A 13,323-nucleotide genomic window follows, 5' to 3' on the forward strand; every position below is an offset into this window, starting at 1 on the left:
ATGACATCCTCTTTTAATCCAGAATAATGGGATGTATGTAAAAGCCATGTGTCAGTGTTCAGGGAAGCATGCCATGATAATCAGTCAGAAACATGGGCTCAGCTCTTTTCAGGTGTCAGGCCTATGTTTTGTTTTGCTTTGTGTCTGTGTGTGTACTTTCAAGTCAGTTTTTGACTCCTGGTGACTGTCTCTGCAGTTTTCTTGGCAAGGGTTTTCGGAAGTGATTTGCCATTGCCTCCTTCCTAGGGCTGAGAGACAGGGACTGGCCCAAGGTTGCCCAGCTAGCTTCGTGCCTAAGGTGGGCCTAGAACTCACAGTCTCCTGGTTTCTAGGCTGAAGCCTTAACCATTACACCAAACTGACTCCAGGCCTATGTATTCCTGTGGAAATGCATGGATGGGAGTGAATGTGTTTCTGCCCAAACTGAAATATGGCAAGATAGTCACCTTTCACAAGAGTTTCACAACATTAGCTGTGTATCTCAACAGGTTTTAGAGGCCACCTGAAATCATATTGGATTTCTCACAACAGCATTGATACTGTATATGATTTTGGCTATTTATTTTTTTAATTAAATAAGGTAATCCCTGTTTTATACCGCCACAGTATGATATATTCAGGAATTTGGAAAATCAAAGGCATTGCTTGACATGGGCCAGCAACTGCCAGAACTGGGTAGCAGCAACTAGAAAGCGTTTCTTCGCTATAGAATTGCTACTGTCAGGTAGAACAACAGATCTGAAAGTGCTGTGACATCTTTCACTTCTTAATAGTGCTCAGATCACGTAACCAACAGTGCAAGCCCAAGTCCCCCCTCCACAGACCCTGAGGCCTTACTCCTCTCCCTGGAAATCACCACGCTACCTCCTGTGCCCTGCAGCCTCTGGCCATGCAGGGTTGATCTCTTGTGTTGTAAGATGCATCTCATGCCTCTCCTGTGAAATATATTTATGGCAATTACCCTATATCCTGCTCTATGGATTATAAGTGTATACAGACACGCATGGAACAATGGCAAAACAAAAGCAGAGCTTTCCAAAGTGCAAGTACAAAGTGAGGAACCTAAAAAAGCAAACAAACAAGCAGAGCATAAGAAGGTTGCACTGTATTTTCTTTTGAGTGATGTGAGAAAAGATGATTTGAATAACTAATGATAATAATGTTCATGTTTTGAAGAAAAAAAATCAGCACTGTAGAGCTTGCATCTGAGAGAAGACCTTGATTCTGAATGTAAGGTTTACATACCCTTAACAATATGTCAGGAAAAGAAGCCTAGGTTTTTAAACAGTCCCTCACAATATTTGTTTTGTAATTAAATCCCACATCCTCAGTGACCACTAGAGCTAGAATAACAGAAACATTTCTGTGGATTCCCCCCCCCACACACACACATTTTAGAGTGAATGCTGGGGCTGCCCAACAGCTACTCACGGACAGCTTTTTCCAATGAAACAATGTTAGTAATAGAACAAGGTAGATGTGCCAGTTCTGGAGGAAGCTAATTCCTAGTTTGAGCAACCTAGCAAGAGGGACTCCTACTTTAGACAAAAGCCATCTGAGCCGTAGCCTCTCTGCTGCTGTGAACATCAGACTGGTGATGAAGAGCAGCAGTCACATGTATCCCCAACCCAGATTAACTTTGTGAATGTCCAAATAACTATCTCTAACCTAGTACATTCCAGAGGTGTTGGGCTACAACTCTCAGAAGCCCACCCAATAGAGGGTATCCTATAGATTGCGCCAGGTTGGGAAACTTTGGCTTATACCCATGAATATCAACCATCCATCTGAATATTAATGTTAACCTTTTGAAGGAGTACATCTAATATTTATTTGTTTTGCATTTTATTGGCTATGCTCAAATGAGGCAGTCTAATGACCAGAACATTCAGGTGTGCTTCCTTTATTAATTATATCCTGGTTTCAGAAAGCTCAGATTGGCTTTCACTCCCCCAGATTAAAAAATGCTGTAGTAGTGGGAGCCTTCCAAAATTTTCTATCCACATTTTCTCGTAAGCATCAAACTAGCAAGGAATTCAGTGCTTCAGAGAGGACAATCTGATATGTGGGTATCTCATCCTTACAGTCATATACGGTTAGCTTCTCACAGACATATGACTGGTCTGGACCTCTCCCACTTGATTTAGCAAGATGATAATTGAATTCTCTGCTGTTCCCTGGAGTCCAGCAGGCAAAGTGATAAGAGCAAGAACCACCAAGGACATGGACTACAAGTGGTAGCAGAAGTTGAGAAGAGAGTAGGAGAGGGAGGAAGGAGATATAATTAATAAAGGAAGCTAGGAAGATGGAGGTTGGGCAGGCCAGTGGGATTTGTGGTATTGGGAACTGCTGAGAGGAGGACAGGAGAGAGGAAGTGATCTGTGCCAACATTGGTTTACTTGCCCTGGAAAATCACCCTGGAAAATCACCCTGGACTCTCTGGAGGTTGATTTTGACCGAAACTGGAACAACAGAAACTTGAGTTTTGTTTCTGCTGAACTGCAGCCTGTTTACAATGATTCAGGAGCAGAATTTCCAGAATGCAGCGTGGTTGTCTTGGGTTCAAAACAGTATACTTTTTCCATGTCGTGCACACCCCTGCTGTTTGGCCCTTTTTATTGGTCCCAGTTTTCCGTTAACAAACTTACAGCCTACTCCAAATGCTTGTTCTAACAACTGCAGAAAGAAGAAAGAGAAAGGCCCCCAAACTCAGCAAATTAAAGGAGGAGCTGAGATCCTAGAGCTGAAGTTGGGCAGACAGATTGTAGCTAACAGAATCCCTATCATCCAAAGCATCCCCTTTAGAAGCCATTTTTAGTATGCTGACAGATATGTTCCCATATTAACTGGCATTGCATTTGGGAAGCAGAAGCCTCCGTGTTGTGCAGACTGTGCTACTTTATGGCACAGGGGAGGAACATAAGAATAACAGCAGAGCATCATACAAGTCAAAGCTGGATTCAGTTCTCTTAGCTATAGAAACGTATCCCCTTCCCATTTGTTTTTGTTGCCAATTCAGATAGTGGGATATGCAATTGCCTGTGATTGCTTCTACCAATGACACTGTGTAAGCCTTGATGTTCTTCCTGGAGACATATGCTAAGTCTAATTCACTGTGTGATCCTCAAGAGCCTACATTATATAGTAAAAGAGAGGAAACCCTTAAAAATCAGCAGACAGTGAATGGAGAGAAAAAACAAAATGTTTACAAAATCAGAAAATGAGACACGTTTTGCTCCCTTTTCCATTCTGACAATGGAAGTTCTAATTGGGGATGGCTCCCATCAGTAAGACTTACCTGCTGAATCACCCCATATAAATGCTTGCCCAGGAGACCTAAAATATGCCTAAGTGTGGCTCATGGCTGATTTCTGCTATAAAGTTTTAAGTACTAAACTGGAACATGAAAGCTTCCATATCAAAAATGTATTTTTCAGTGGCTTGTGATTGCAGAAATTGGTTCTCTGTCATTTGACAAAAAACAAGTTGAAGCAAAAACATAAGACATTGTCAAGGGACCTCTTGTGAATAATTCAAGGATCTAGTTGAATGAATGAGTTTTTGAAATGCTTTCCAAGAATCATACTGTGTACTTGATAAATAGAAACTTACATTTCAATTCATGTGAGGGTCACCTGCATCTGAAAAGAAGCAAACATTCAAAAGATAGACTTACAAACCAAGAAGCATAAGAAGTAACTTCATGACTTTTACTAGCTTCTAATGGCTTTTAATGGCCCTATCACTCATAACCTCCCCAACCCAGTCACTGTGACTCCACATGTTCCCAATTACACAATGGAAAAATTAACATTTCCCTCTGTACTATTTCCAACTGTTTATAAAAGTTTCAGTTAAAATAATGGTGCCTTAGGAAATCTTAGTACTTTCAGATGGTATTTTCTCTCATCTTAAAAAGAAAGCTAACATTAAATTTACATTATTCCTGAATTTAAGCTACTTCCCTATTTTGTTTATCACAGAAAAAAAAATTAAAGATGGAAAGAAATAGTAGTTCCAAAATACATTTTAACTGAGGACACTCTATACTATCACTTTTCACCTACACAGAATGAGTTCTTTTCCTGTTTGATCTCATGATGCTGGCTGGACTTGGGAACTGATTGATTTCTGGCTCTCTCCTGGTTTATTTTAAACTGGAGCAAAGACGTTTCTTTGCCTTTGAGCAGATCCACGCTTTCTGCTTGGGCCATTGCTAGTATGGGCCACCTAACACTTCCTGAGTGCAGCAAGATATGATATCGTCTTCTTCCCACTCCAGGCCCCTTGCAAATGCACCCCTACCCACATTTTCCAGCGTTGACCTGAGCCTTCTTAAGCCCTTCAGAGTGAATGGTCTCCAGCACTCTGTTCCATTTTAGCAGCAACCTCAGCTCTGACTGGCTGAAGTGTCCAGCACACCCCCTCGCCTTCAGCAGCTAGTTCTGCCCTGGGCAGCCATTTTGTCCCAGGCTGTCAGGTTGCTATGTTCTCTGTATTTTTTTTTATAATATTGCAATTGATCCAATGATGGCCTGTTAAATCAGTGAACTATCCTTAACCCTAAAAGCTCATGCTCTATTCAACCCTTACATCTCCCAGGAGGTACCTTTATTTTTCTGCTCAGGTTGGGTGAAGCATGTTCCCTTTGATTTCCCACTTGTTGACCCACTTCTGCAAAGCTCCTTTTCCCTTTTTTAACATCTTTAAGTTGCAAAATAGGGACCTTGCTACCTTATTTCCATGAAGCTGAACTAACAGAGCAATGAGGCCATAATAAAGGGGGGTGAGTGGGAGAAGGGAGATCTGTTTGTCAGTGAGGATAATGTGTGTTGGTGGAGGGGCTTGAAGTCTCCATGTGTATAAACATCTAGGAAATCAAAGGAAAGGGACGGGAACTAGTGACAGTCCCCAAAAGGAATAGGCAGGCACTGGGAAACTGGCCAAAGGAGCCAGCCAGTGAGGCTTGCCTTCCCTGTATTGAAAGGAAAGGCAAGAAGCAGAATGGCCCATCAGGTCTTGTGGTGGCCATTGTCTGGATGGAACAGCAGCCTGGCCAGGAGCTGAGAGCAGCATGGAAGACAAGCAGCTCAGGCTGAGGTGCAGTGTTGTCCTTTGAATTACTGCAGGCCTACCTTGTGGATAATGGTAGGAACTCTTGCCTCACCGCAATTCCCAACTCCTGGACTCAAAGCAATAGTCCTCCTCCCTTTCCCCAATACAGTGTCAGTGTCCTGCTTCTTGTACCTGTCTGTAGGCATTTTTTAGAGTGTATGTCCCCATTCCTGCCCCCAGGCCCCAAAGCAACATAATTACATAATATACTGGGAAAAATATTTTGGTGGCAAAATTGTGGCATACTATTGCTTCATTATCACTGTTTACAAGAAGGAAGAGTGACTTTGTAGCCAGAAGCTTATTCTCATAGAAACTTTTAATAGGGGTGAAGTGGAGGGTTGGCAAAAAACAAACAAATACACACAGCATATACGACAAATATATGGCCATGGGTGGGCATTAACATTTTTTTTCTTCTACATGCCATGAGTGGGAGGGGATATTTGTTCTCCTAGAACTGGTAGGGGATGACACTAATTGGTGTTCCCTGTAATCTCCTTTGATCAGCTGGAGGGAACACTGATAGGTGAATGATATTCTTGTGTTGTTCTCTGTCCTTTTTGACCTTCAGAAGTGAAGATGATTGCAGGCCAGCTTCAAGTTGCTTTGTCAGAGATTGCAAGTGGAAACCAAGGGTGCTAAGACCTTTTCATCTGAAGCATCCTAACAAGGGTTTCATCCTTTCCTCCATCCCTAGAAATGAGCTCATCGTAGTTGGTTAGTATGCATCAGGCACCAGGTTTTATTTGGGGTTTTGGTGAAGTAAGCAAAAAGAAAACAAAAACAAGCCCCAGCCACTGTTTTTGCAACTTAATCCCACAATCTAAATTTCTGAGCTATTTTAACATACAGCTTATTATTATTATTTGTTTATTTAACATATTTATATAGCCCCATCTCACCAAAATGTGCGTCTGAAGGGCATACAGCATGATGACAATGAAAAACTATTTAACAGTCTCAAAGACAATCAAACATAAATGAAATAAAGGACATAAAGAACACAAAAACATTTAGATTTCTCTCTCTGTCTCTCTCTCTCTCACACACATACATTTTTTCCAGTACATCCTGCTAACTTACCTCCCAAATGGTATAACTTTGAGAAATGCCAATATCTTTATATCTTAAAATACCTGTGAGAAAGGCAACTTTTGTTTTCCGAGGGTTTATTTTATTTATATGTTTGCAAAGAAGCAGCCACTGGTGCCAATTCAAACTTCATTAACCAAAACATTTGATGTAAATGTATGTTAACTAATAAAAAATATACATAAGGTATTAGGAAGAAATGAAAATCTATATATGTATGAACAGTATGAGACATCATGGAAAACTTAACTTGAAAGACAAAAAAATGATGGGAAAGTAGTAATATTTTCCAAAAGTCTGCGGTGTAGTTTTAAAACAGAAAATACCTCAGATTAGTGGTTTCATGTTGTAACTGAGCATTGTAATTCAAAAATAGTGACAACCCTTGGTTTAGTTTTACTTCCATGAACATATTTGACCCTCAATTGTTCATCTCTAGGTTTCACTTTACCCATCCTTTTGTATGCTAATTCTATCTCCTCCTTTTCTAGTTTAAGGTGACCATAACTTATCATTCCTTCTGAGCAAAATTTAGTTTAAGCTTGTTTGGCAAACCAGAAATAGAATCCTGAGTGGTTTATTAGTGGCTGTCATGGAAGGGTTAATTCACACATATTCTTAATATGTTAGAGGAAAAAATGGTAGTACTTCCCCAACAAGCACAGAACAGTGATACAAAATGCCTTTTTATATGCTTGGATATTACTAAGACCATTGCCATCTACAGCTGAAATTATATTATGTTTCTGTCCATATATGGGGCTCTATTTTGCCTGTTAAAAGCAGATGGAAAACTGTGGTTTGTGTCAAACTAGGAAATGAGAATTATATAAGCTGTAATGGGAGGAGGACACATGGGAGTACAAGGCATTATCCGCTTATTGGGATATACAAAAATATTTTTGAATGGTCAGAAGTGCAGTTGGAAATAGGAAAATTGAAATATGCTCTGGGATGTCATCAGATAAAATCAGTTTTCTATGATTTGAACATAGATGACTGCTGAACTCCATAGTGTTTAGTTCTGGGCTGCATAGGCTTATTAGCTGTCCCTTCCTGGAACTTATGTGTTTTTTTCCCTGCGATATGATCTCTGAAAATGTGAAAAGGAACTATCAGTCAATTAACTGGTTAATTGAGCAAATAATTGGTACATGCAAGAATCTGCATAAATCAACAGAAATAAAGTTGTAATGCTTATTAATATTATGTAATAATTATTCACGCCATTAGAAATATTAAGTCTAAGAATATATTCTGAAGAACATATTGCAGGTAAACCAGAAACAGCTCCTATCTTTCTCATCCTGGAGAGCATTATAATCCAAAACAGCTGGAGAACTGGGAAAGCCTGATTTAAATTATAATATTTAATTTCCCCGGCTTCCTTTCATGAGGGTGCTTGTTTTCAAGGACGTTTTGTAGAATTAAAATAGGCATGTTAATGTTTACATGAGCAGCAAGAGTTCATCCATCCAACCCTCTTTTGAATACTAAATCCAAAGTGCACATACGCTGGAAAAAAACGGTTTAAGGAATGTATGAAAAGTTCAAATGCATAATCTCAGAGGTGCTTGGGAGAAAATATCTGTGCATTATTCTCTGTTCAGTCTTCCCTACTTAGCACTCTACAGATGTGTTAAGACTACAAGTCCTATAATCCTGAACCCCCTCATTATCTGGAGGGGCCTAGACTGAGGAAGTCTGCTTCAAGTTACAAACATTACGCTACACATAACCACACACAACAGTCCCACCCAGGCAAGACGTTTGCTTCAAAAACAAACAAACCAAAAAAACAGATTTAGGAGAGTTCCTTAGTGAAAGAAGAAGTTTTCATTTCTTTCCTCTTCCTTCTTTCTTCTAGTCTACCCTTTTCTTTTCTGCAGTTCCTCCCCCTACAAAGCGTAAGAATATTAAAGTTACGCAAACAAATGTCAGGAACTCAGTGGCAAAGAGAAGCTGCTACCTTGCAACCTTTCTTCATTAACACATATCATTCTATTACCCCCAAACAGCATGTTGCCAAATTTCAGTGGTGGATGGCTGAAAATTGACAACTGCCGCATGAAATCTGTAGTGTAAACCCTAAAGCAGACTTAAAAAGTAAAACATTTTGCAACTAAAAAACATCCCAGTGTTTGGTTTTTTTTAATCCAGAAATCCCCATTAAATCTGCATGCATTTATCATTTTTTATCACTGTGCTGACCGCTAAGGAACTTCCCACCTCCATCCCCAATGTTATTTAAAAGCTCCAGTTGGGTCTACAAATATATATATAAATCTATGCTCCCATCACAAGCTAGACTGATAAACAAGGTTTTCAAGAATTGTGAAGTGCTATCTAGAGAGAAATGTGTATAGAGGAACAAGTTTAAAAGTGTTTAAAAATGTTTACTTCTAGATAAGTAAACATGAGTAACCCAATTCCATTTCTGTAAAAAGATCAAAGTTAGTATCATTAGGATCATTAAACTAGTATTAACAGTTAGATAGAATAAAAGTATTTTCTTATCTTTAATGCATGTTTGGAATGCTAAACATTTTTGGAGGGTAGAACTAAGTTTCTGGAATTTGATGTCAACTAAAGAAGCTTCACATTTGGAATATTCATTCTTTCCCAGGAATGCTATTTTATAACATAATAAAACTAAAACAAATCATATTAGCAACATTGGGAAATATCCAGTATTAAGAACATCTGAAAAAGTGCCCAGAATTTCAGCCATAGATGGATTTTTCTCCTTTCAGTGTTTAGTACCTTTATCCAGATTGGGAAGAAGGTTAAACTAAAATGCATTTCAGAAAATAACACTCTTTAGGTGACTTAAAAATAGAGGAAGGGTGAAACAGGATGTTAGCTAAAAATACATTTTAAAAGAGCTACCAGTCCTCTGGAAAACTGTATTTACGTCTGCCCTATAGGGAAAAGAACACTGGTAGAGAGATTCAGAACTGAGGTATGCAAAAGTAAACGTGATCGTTCACTTGCACCAGACTTTCCAACTGTTTGTGAGGGGTGAGAAATACTACTGGGATGCTGGGAGATTTTTTTTTTGACAGAAGAGTCTTGGTTTGTTAAATGTGCTTCTCTGGCCTTCACCGGCCCACTCCGTGCCATTTAGTAAAACATAGCACAACACAGCAATGTGTATCTAATGCTAACACATAAAGAACAAGCCACTTTAGTGCAATGTAATGCTTTTAAATGTAAACGTGCCTAAAACAGTGTTTGTGCCTGTGGAAGAAACCAAGTATATATTCATCTTCTGCCTAATGGCTATAGACATGTAAAAGGTTGGATTTCAGTGAAGATATTTCAGTCCTCAGCTTAAATATAAATATGTCTCCCTCAAGTGGAGCTTGATTACTTGTAAGTGACATGGTCACATCCATACAGTCTTTCTGGCAACAATATGAAGTTGACTTTCCATTGCTTTCATCCAGGATGTGGTGTTTTTTAAAATTATTATTATTTCCAGGCTGGTCTTTGGCCTAGGTATATCCTGGTGTTCTCTCATGGAAGCGTTAAGCAAATCTGATCTGCACAACCTTTTTCAAAACCAGCCCATCACTCCCACTCTCAGCATGATTAAGCACCCCAGGGAAGGGAAGCAGCAGACTGGGAAGGGTATTCTGGGTGGTCAGAGAAACCCACTGTTTTAAAAATGAATCCCAAGATTCTCAGAAACCCAAGTTTTGCTTCAAGTACAATTGTACATTCCACAATAAAGAACCCAAGAAAAGGGAACTGGAACTGTAGAAGTCCACCTGCGTCAGATAGCAAAGAGTGCCAGCAGCTTCACTGCTACAGGGCGCTCAAACATGACTCCACATTCAGCACAGAAAACTTTCTAAACAATTTCAAATTTGGGTTAGAACAATCTATTCAACCAGGGAACACTCAGCCTAGGTGAAGAAAATGTCAATAATTCCATTTCTCTCTGACCACTATCGTAAGAAAAAAAGATTCCTTTCTCCCCCGCCCCCCCCCTTTTTAAACTATTACATATAACTATTGGGGAAGGTCATCTGTTGGTTCAGGATATGGTATAATTATGCTGATATACCCAGCTGTGCTTTGCTACTCCAGGCTGGACAGGAAATGCAGACAATGTCTTAACCCACTCTCTGGAGGCTATGAGGGCCAGGATGGGATGAAAGAGATTGAACCCAAGCAAGATGAAATTGCTGCTTGTTCATTCAGTGAAGGCCCTTGATACCTCTGATACTGTTCGTACAGCCCTTGAAGGCGCAGGTCTCCGACTTGAGGATTCTCCTGACTAGATGGGCAGATGGAGGCTGTGGTCAGAGGGACTTTGCTCAGCTCCGGCTGGTGCCCCAGGACCTCATGATAGTAACTATGCCTTATCACCACTCTCCTAGACTACTGCAATTATGCTGCACAAGGTGCTGCCTTTGAAGAGTATTTGGAAGCTTCAATTGGTCCAGAATGCAGTAACTCACGGGCATGGGTATGTGACACCTGTGCTTCTAACCCTGCACTGGCTCTCTATTAGCTTCCAAGCCCAATTCAAAATGTTGGTTTTGGTCTTAAAGTCCTCCAAGGAATGCCTACTCCTGCCTGACTCAGATGCCCTGCTTGTCACCCCTCCCCTTTCATGAGGTAAGGGGGTAGATTTTTCTATGGATGCACCTACACTTTGGAGTTGAGCCTCCCTCAAAATTTGATTTGCCCCCACTCTGTTTATTGGTCTATTGGTTTTCTGCAGGCTATCAAAAACAGTTATTTCAGAGAGCTTTACAGGGGATGAGCTGACACTATCAGACTTACTGATTATTATGTGATCGTTTGGTTGTATTTGTTTTTATCTTCCTTTACCATGGCTGGATTTATACTGATGTATGTGAGCCAAAGAGTCGTTTTGATTGCAGTGGACTACAAATCGAATTAATGAATATAACAATTCAGCTTGCTGATGTTAAGAATAGCACAATCTGACATGAACGGATCAAGATATAAGCTCCGGTGAGTTCAATTGCTGGACAACTGCATGTAGAAAAGGGGAAAATACCCAGAATGCATACAAGTAACAAAACAAAGCAAAGAGACCACACATTCGGCCAGATTCCAGTTCTGTATCTACGAACAAATAAATAAATAACACTAGAGGAGCAAAATCTACACACACACATTCTTGGGATATGCGTGCCTCTAACCAAGGAACAGCCTGACCTTATTCATGCAGCTGGTTTCTGATGATGTGGACTTCAACTGGCCAAAAGATTGTAGCAGAAAGGCAGGAAGGATGGGGGGGGGGGGGGTGCTTGAATTTAATGTTTGAACTCCCAAGACAGCAAGCCATCTCCACCAAGCCCCATGAGCCTGAAGAACGTAGGTTTCATTTCAGCCTAGAAATGAAGAGGTGACTTTGCCTTCTGGAAAATTTGCGTAAACAAGGTGGCTGCTATCCCGCCTTTCCTTTCCCTTCCCTCCTCTCCTCTCCACACAGAAAAATATTGCGGTACCTTCACCCCCGCGCGTAAACAACCCCAGGGCCCTTCCTGCGAGGTCTGTAAGGTTGCAGCTGTATTCGAGTCAGGCGATTGCCCTTTCTAGCTATGCTATAATCGTAGTAATAGTCGTAATAATACTAATAATGCCGCTACTACTACTGCCGCAACTGTTGGGTTTCCTCCGAGGGAACAGCCTGTCTCTTCCTCCCCCCGCGGGGGAGACGCCTGCCAAAGCAAACTGGAGAGAGACCTGAATCCCCCGAGAGCGCGGGTGGGGGCGGGGTAGGCGGGACCGGGGCGGGAAACCAAAGGATCCGGAGCCTGAGGGGAGCCCGGAGCAGAAGAGGTGGGATCACGGCAGCTTATTAACGGAGGCTGCAGCAGGCGCAGGTCCAGTCAAATCAAGCCGAGCCGCGCGGGGACGATGGCGAGCGACGGCGCTGCTAACGGCCAAGGGAAAAGCTTTGGGGCAGAGCCGCAGAGTTCAGCTGCGGTGCCCATGCTGCCGGCTCTGGAGGTGTCGGAGGAGCCGGAGAAAGCGGCGGCGCTCAAAGGGAAAAACAAGGATCCCTCTTACAAAGTCCTCTCCCTGGTAAGGCGGCGGCGCGCTTTCGGAGGACGGCTCAGCTCCGATGAAGGAGAGCTCTTGGACTCGAAGGGGGCATCTAGCCGGGTTCCGATGAGGGTTGCCCGAGTAACCCACTTCGCAGGGCGACTGCGAGGATGAGCTGGCACCGCGGACTTCTCTGAAGTCAGGGAAGGAAAGATGGCTGTTGAAAATGACGCGGAATCGGCCGACTTTGCTTAGGGACTCTTGGACGGTTGGTCCCCCTGTATGGTTGGCATCAGAAGGCTACCCGGGCTTTGCAAGGACTTGCGGGAAGGTGCTGAAGCGCAGTGGTAGAACATTTTGCGTGGAGAAGATCCACGTCTCAGGGTAGGGTTGGGGAAAACGCTGCCTGATTCCCTGACTGCTGCTGGGACTCAGTGTTAACCACAGTAGTCTGGTTTTGTAAGGCAACTTACAAAAACTTGCTGTGTGCCTTGATACCTCCCCATTTATAGCAGAGCCTTTCCCAGGTAATTTAGTGCAACAAATCGGGAAGATACCAGGTTGCAGAAAGCTGATCTATGGGGTGATGATAGACACAGCTGACTTTAGAGGCCACAAGTTTTCTGGGCCTTAGGCAAGTCACTTTCTACCCGTGCGGACAAATACTGCAATTTTGTTGGAAGGCTTGATTTCGTCAGATATGGTTTCAGTGCCATGATTCCTTCTTAAAACATGTGTAACCATAAATAATCTATAGAAACGGGCTTCTAAACATGTATAGCAGTGTTTCTTAAAGTGTGGTCCTAGGATCCTTGGAGGTCCCCCAAGCCTCTCTCAGGGGTCTGCAGAATCAAATTTATTTGCCAGTGTATGTTGAAAAATAATACAGTGTTAAAATCCTATCAAACAATTGTGAGAACCAATAGTGGCAGAGAATGCATCAATTTTAATTTTTCATGCAGTAAACATTGAGAAATATAACCCATACAAACAAAAGCTCTTTTGGGGTCCTCCATAATTTTTAAAAGAGGGAAGGACTCCTGAGAGAAAAAAGTTTAAGAAACACTGAAAGGACTGCAA

The 13,323-nt window shown here is 41.6% G+C and overlaps 1 protein-coding gene and 1 long non-coding RNA gene across 3 annotated transcripts in view; one reads left to right on the plus strand and one right to left on the minus strand.

Annotated features, from left to right (window-relative positions):
* LOC148217082 (uncharacterized) overlaps positions 1 to 11,995 on the minus strand; it is a 36,352-nt gene extending 24,357 nt beyond the window's left edge. Inside the window, exons 1-2 of one of the 2 annotated variants that reach the window (XR_015796135.1) lie at positions 11,703 to 11,995; positions 3,613 to 3,641 (exon numbers count right to left, since the gene is read on the minus strand). This is a non-coding gene — a long non-coding RNA (uncharacterized LOC148217082). The remainder of the gene's footprint in view (positions 1 to 3,612; positions 3,642 to 11,702) is intronic. The other variant, XR_015796134.1, reaches the window with a different exon arrangement.
* Positions 11,996 to 12,000: 5 nt separating this feature from the next.
* ENPP1 (ectonucleotide pyrophosphatase/phosphodiesterase 1) overlaps positions 12,001 to 13,323 on the plus strand; it is a 54,889-nt gene continuing 53,566 nt past the window's right edge. Inside the window, exon 1 of the mRNA XM_007430518.3 lies at positions 12,001 to 12,282. Within this exon, the coding sequence (XP_007430580.2) occupies positions 12,115 to 12,282 (168 nt within the window). The 5' untranslated portion in view covers positions 12,001 to 12,114. The remainder of the gene's footprint in view (positions 12,283 to 13,323) is intronic.

This window comes from Python bivittatus, unplaced genomic scaffold (genome assembly GCF_059951505.1).
Source record: "Python bivittatus isolate LINGU-HERP-01145 unplaced genomic scaffold, Pbiv_v1 ctg000020_np1212, whole genome shotgun sequence".
Classification (NCBI taxonomy): Eukaryota; Metazoa; Chordata; class Lepidosauria; order Squamata; family Pythonidae; genus Python; species Python bivittatus.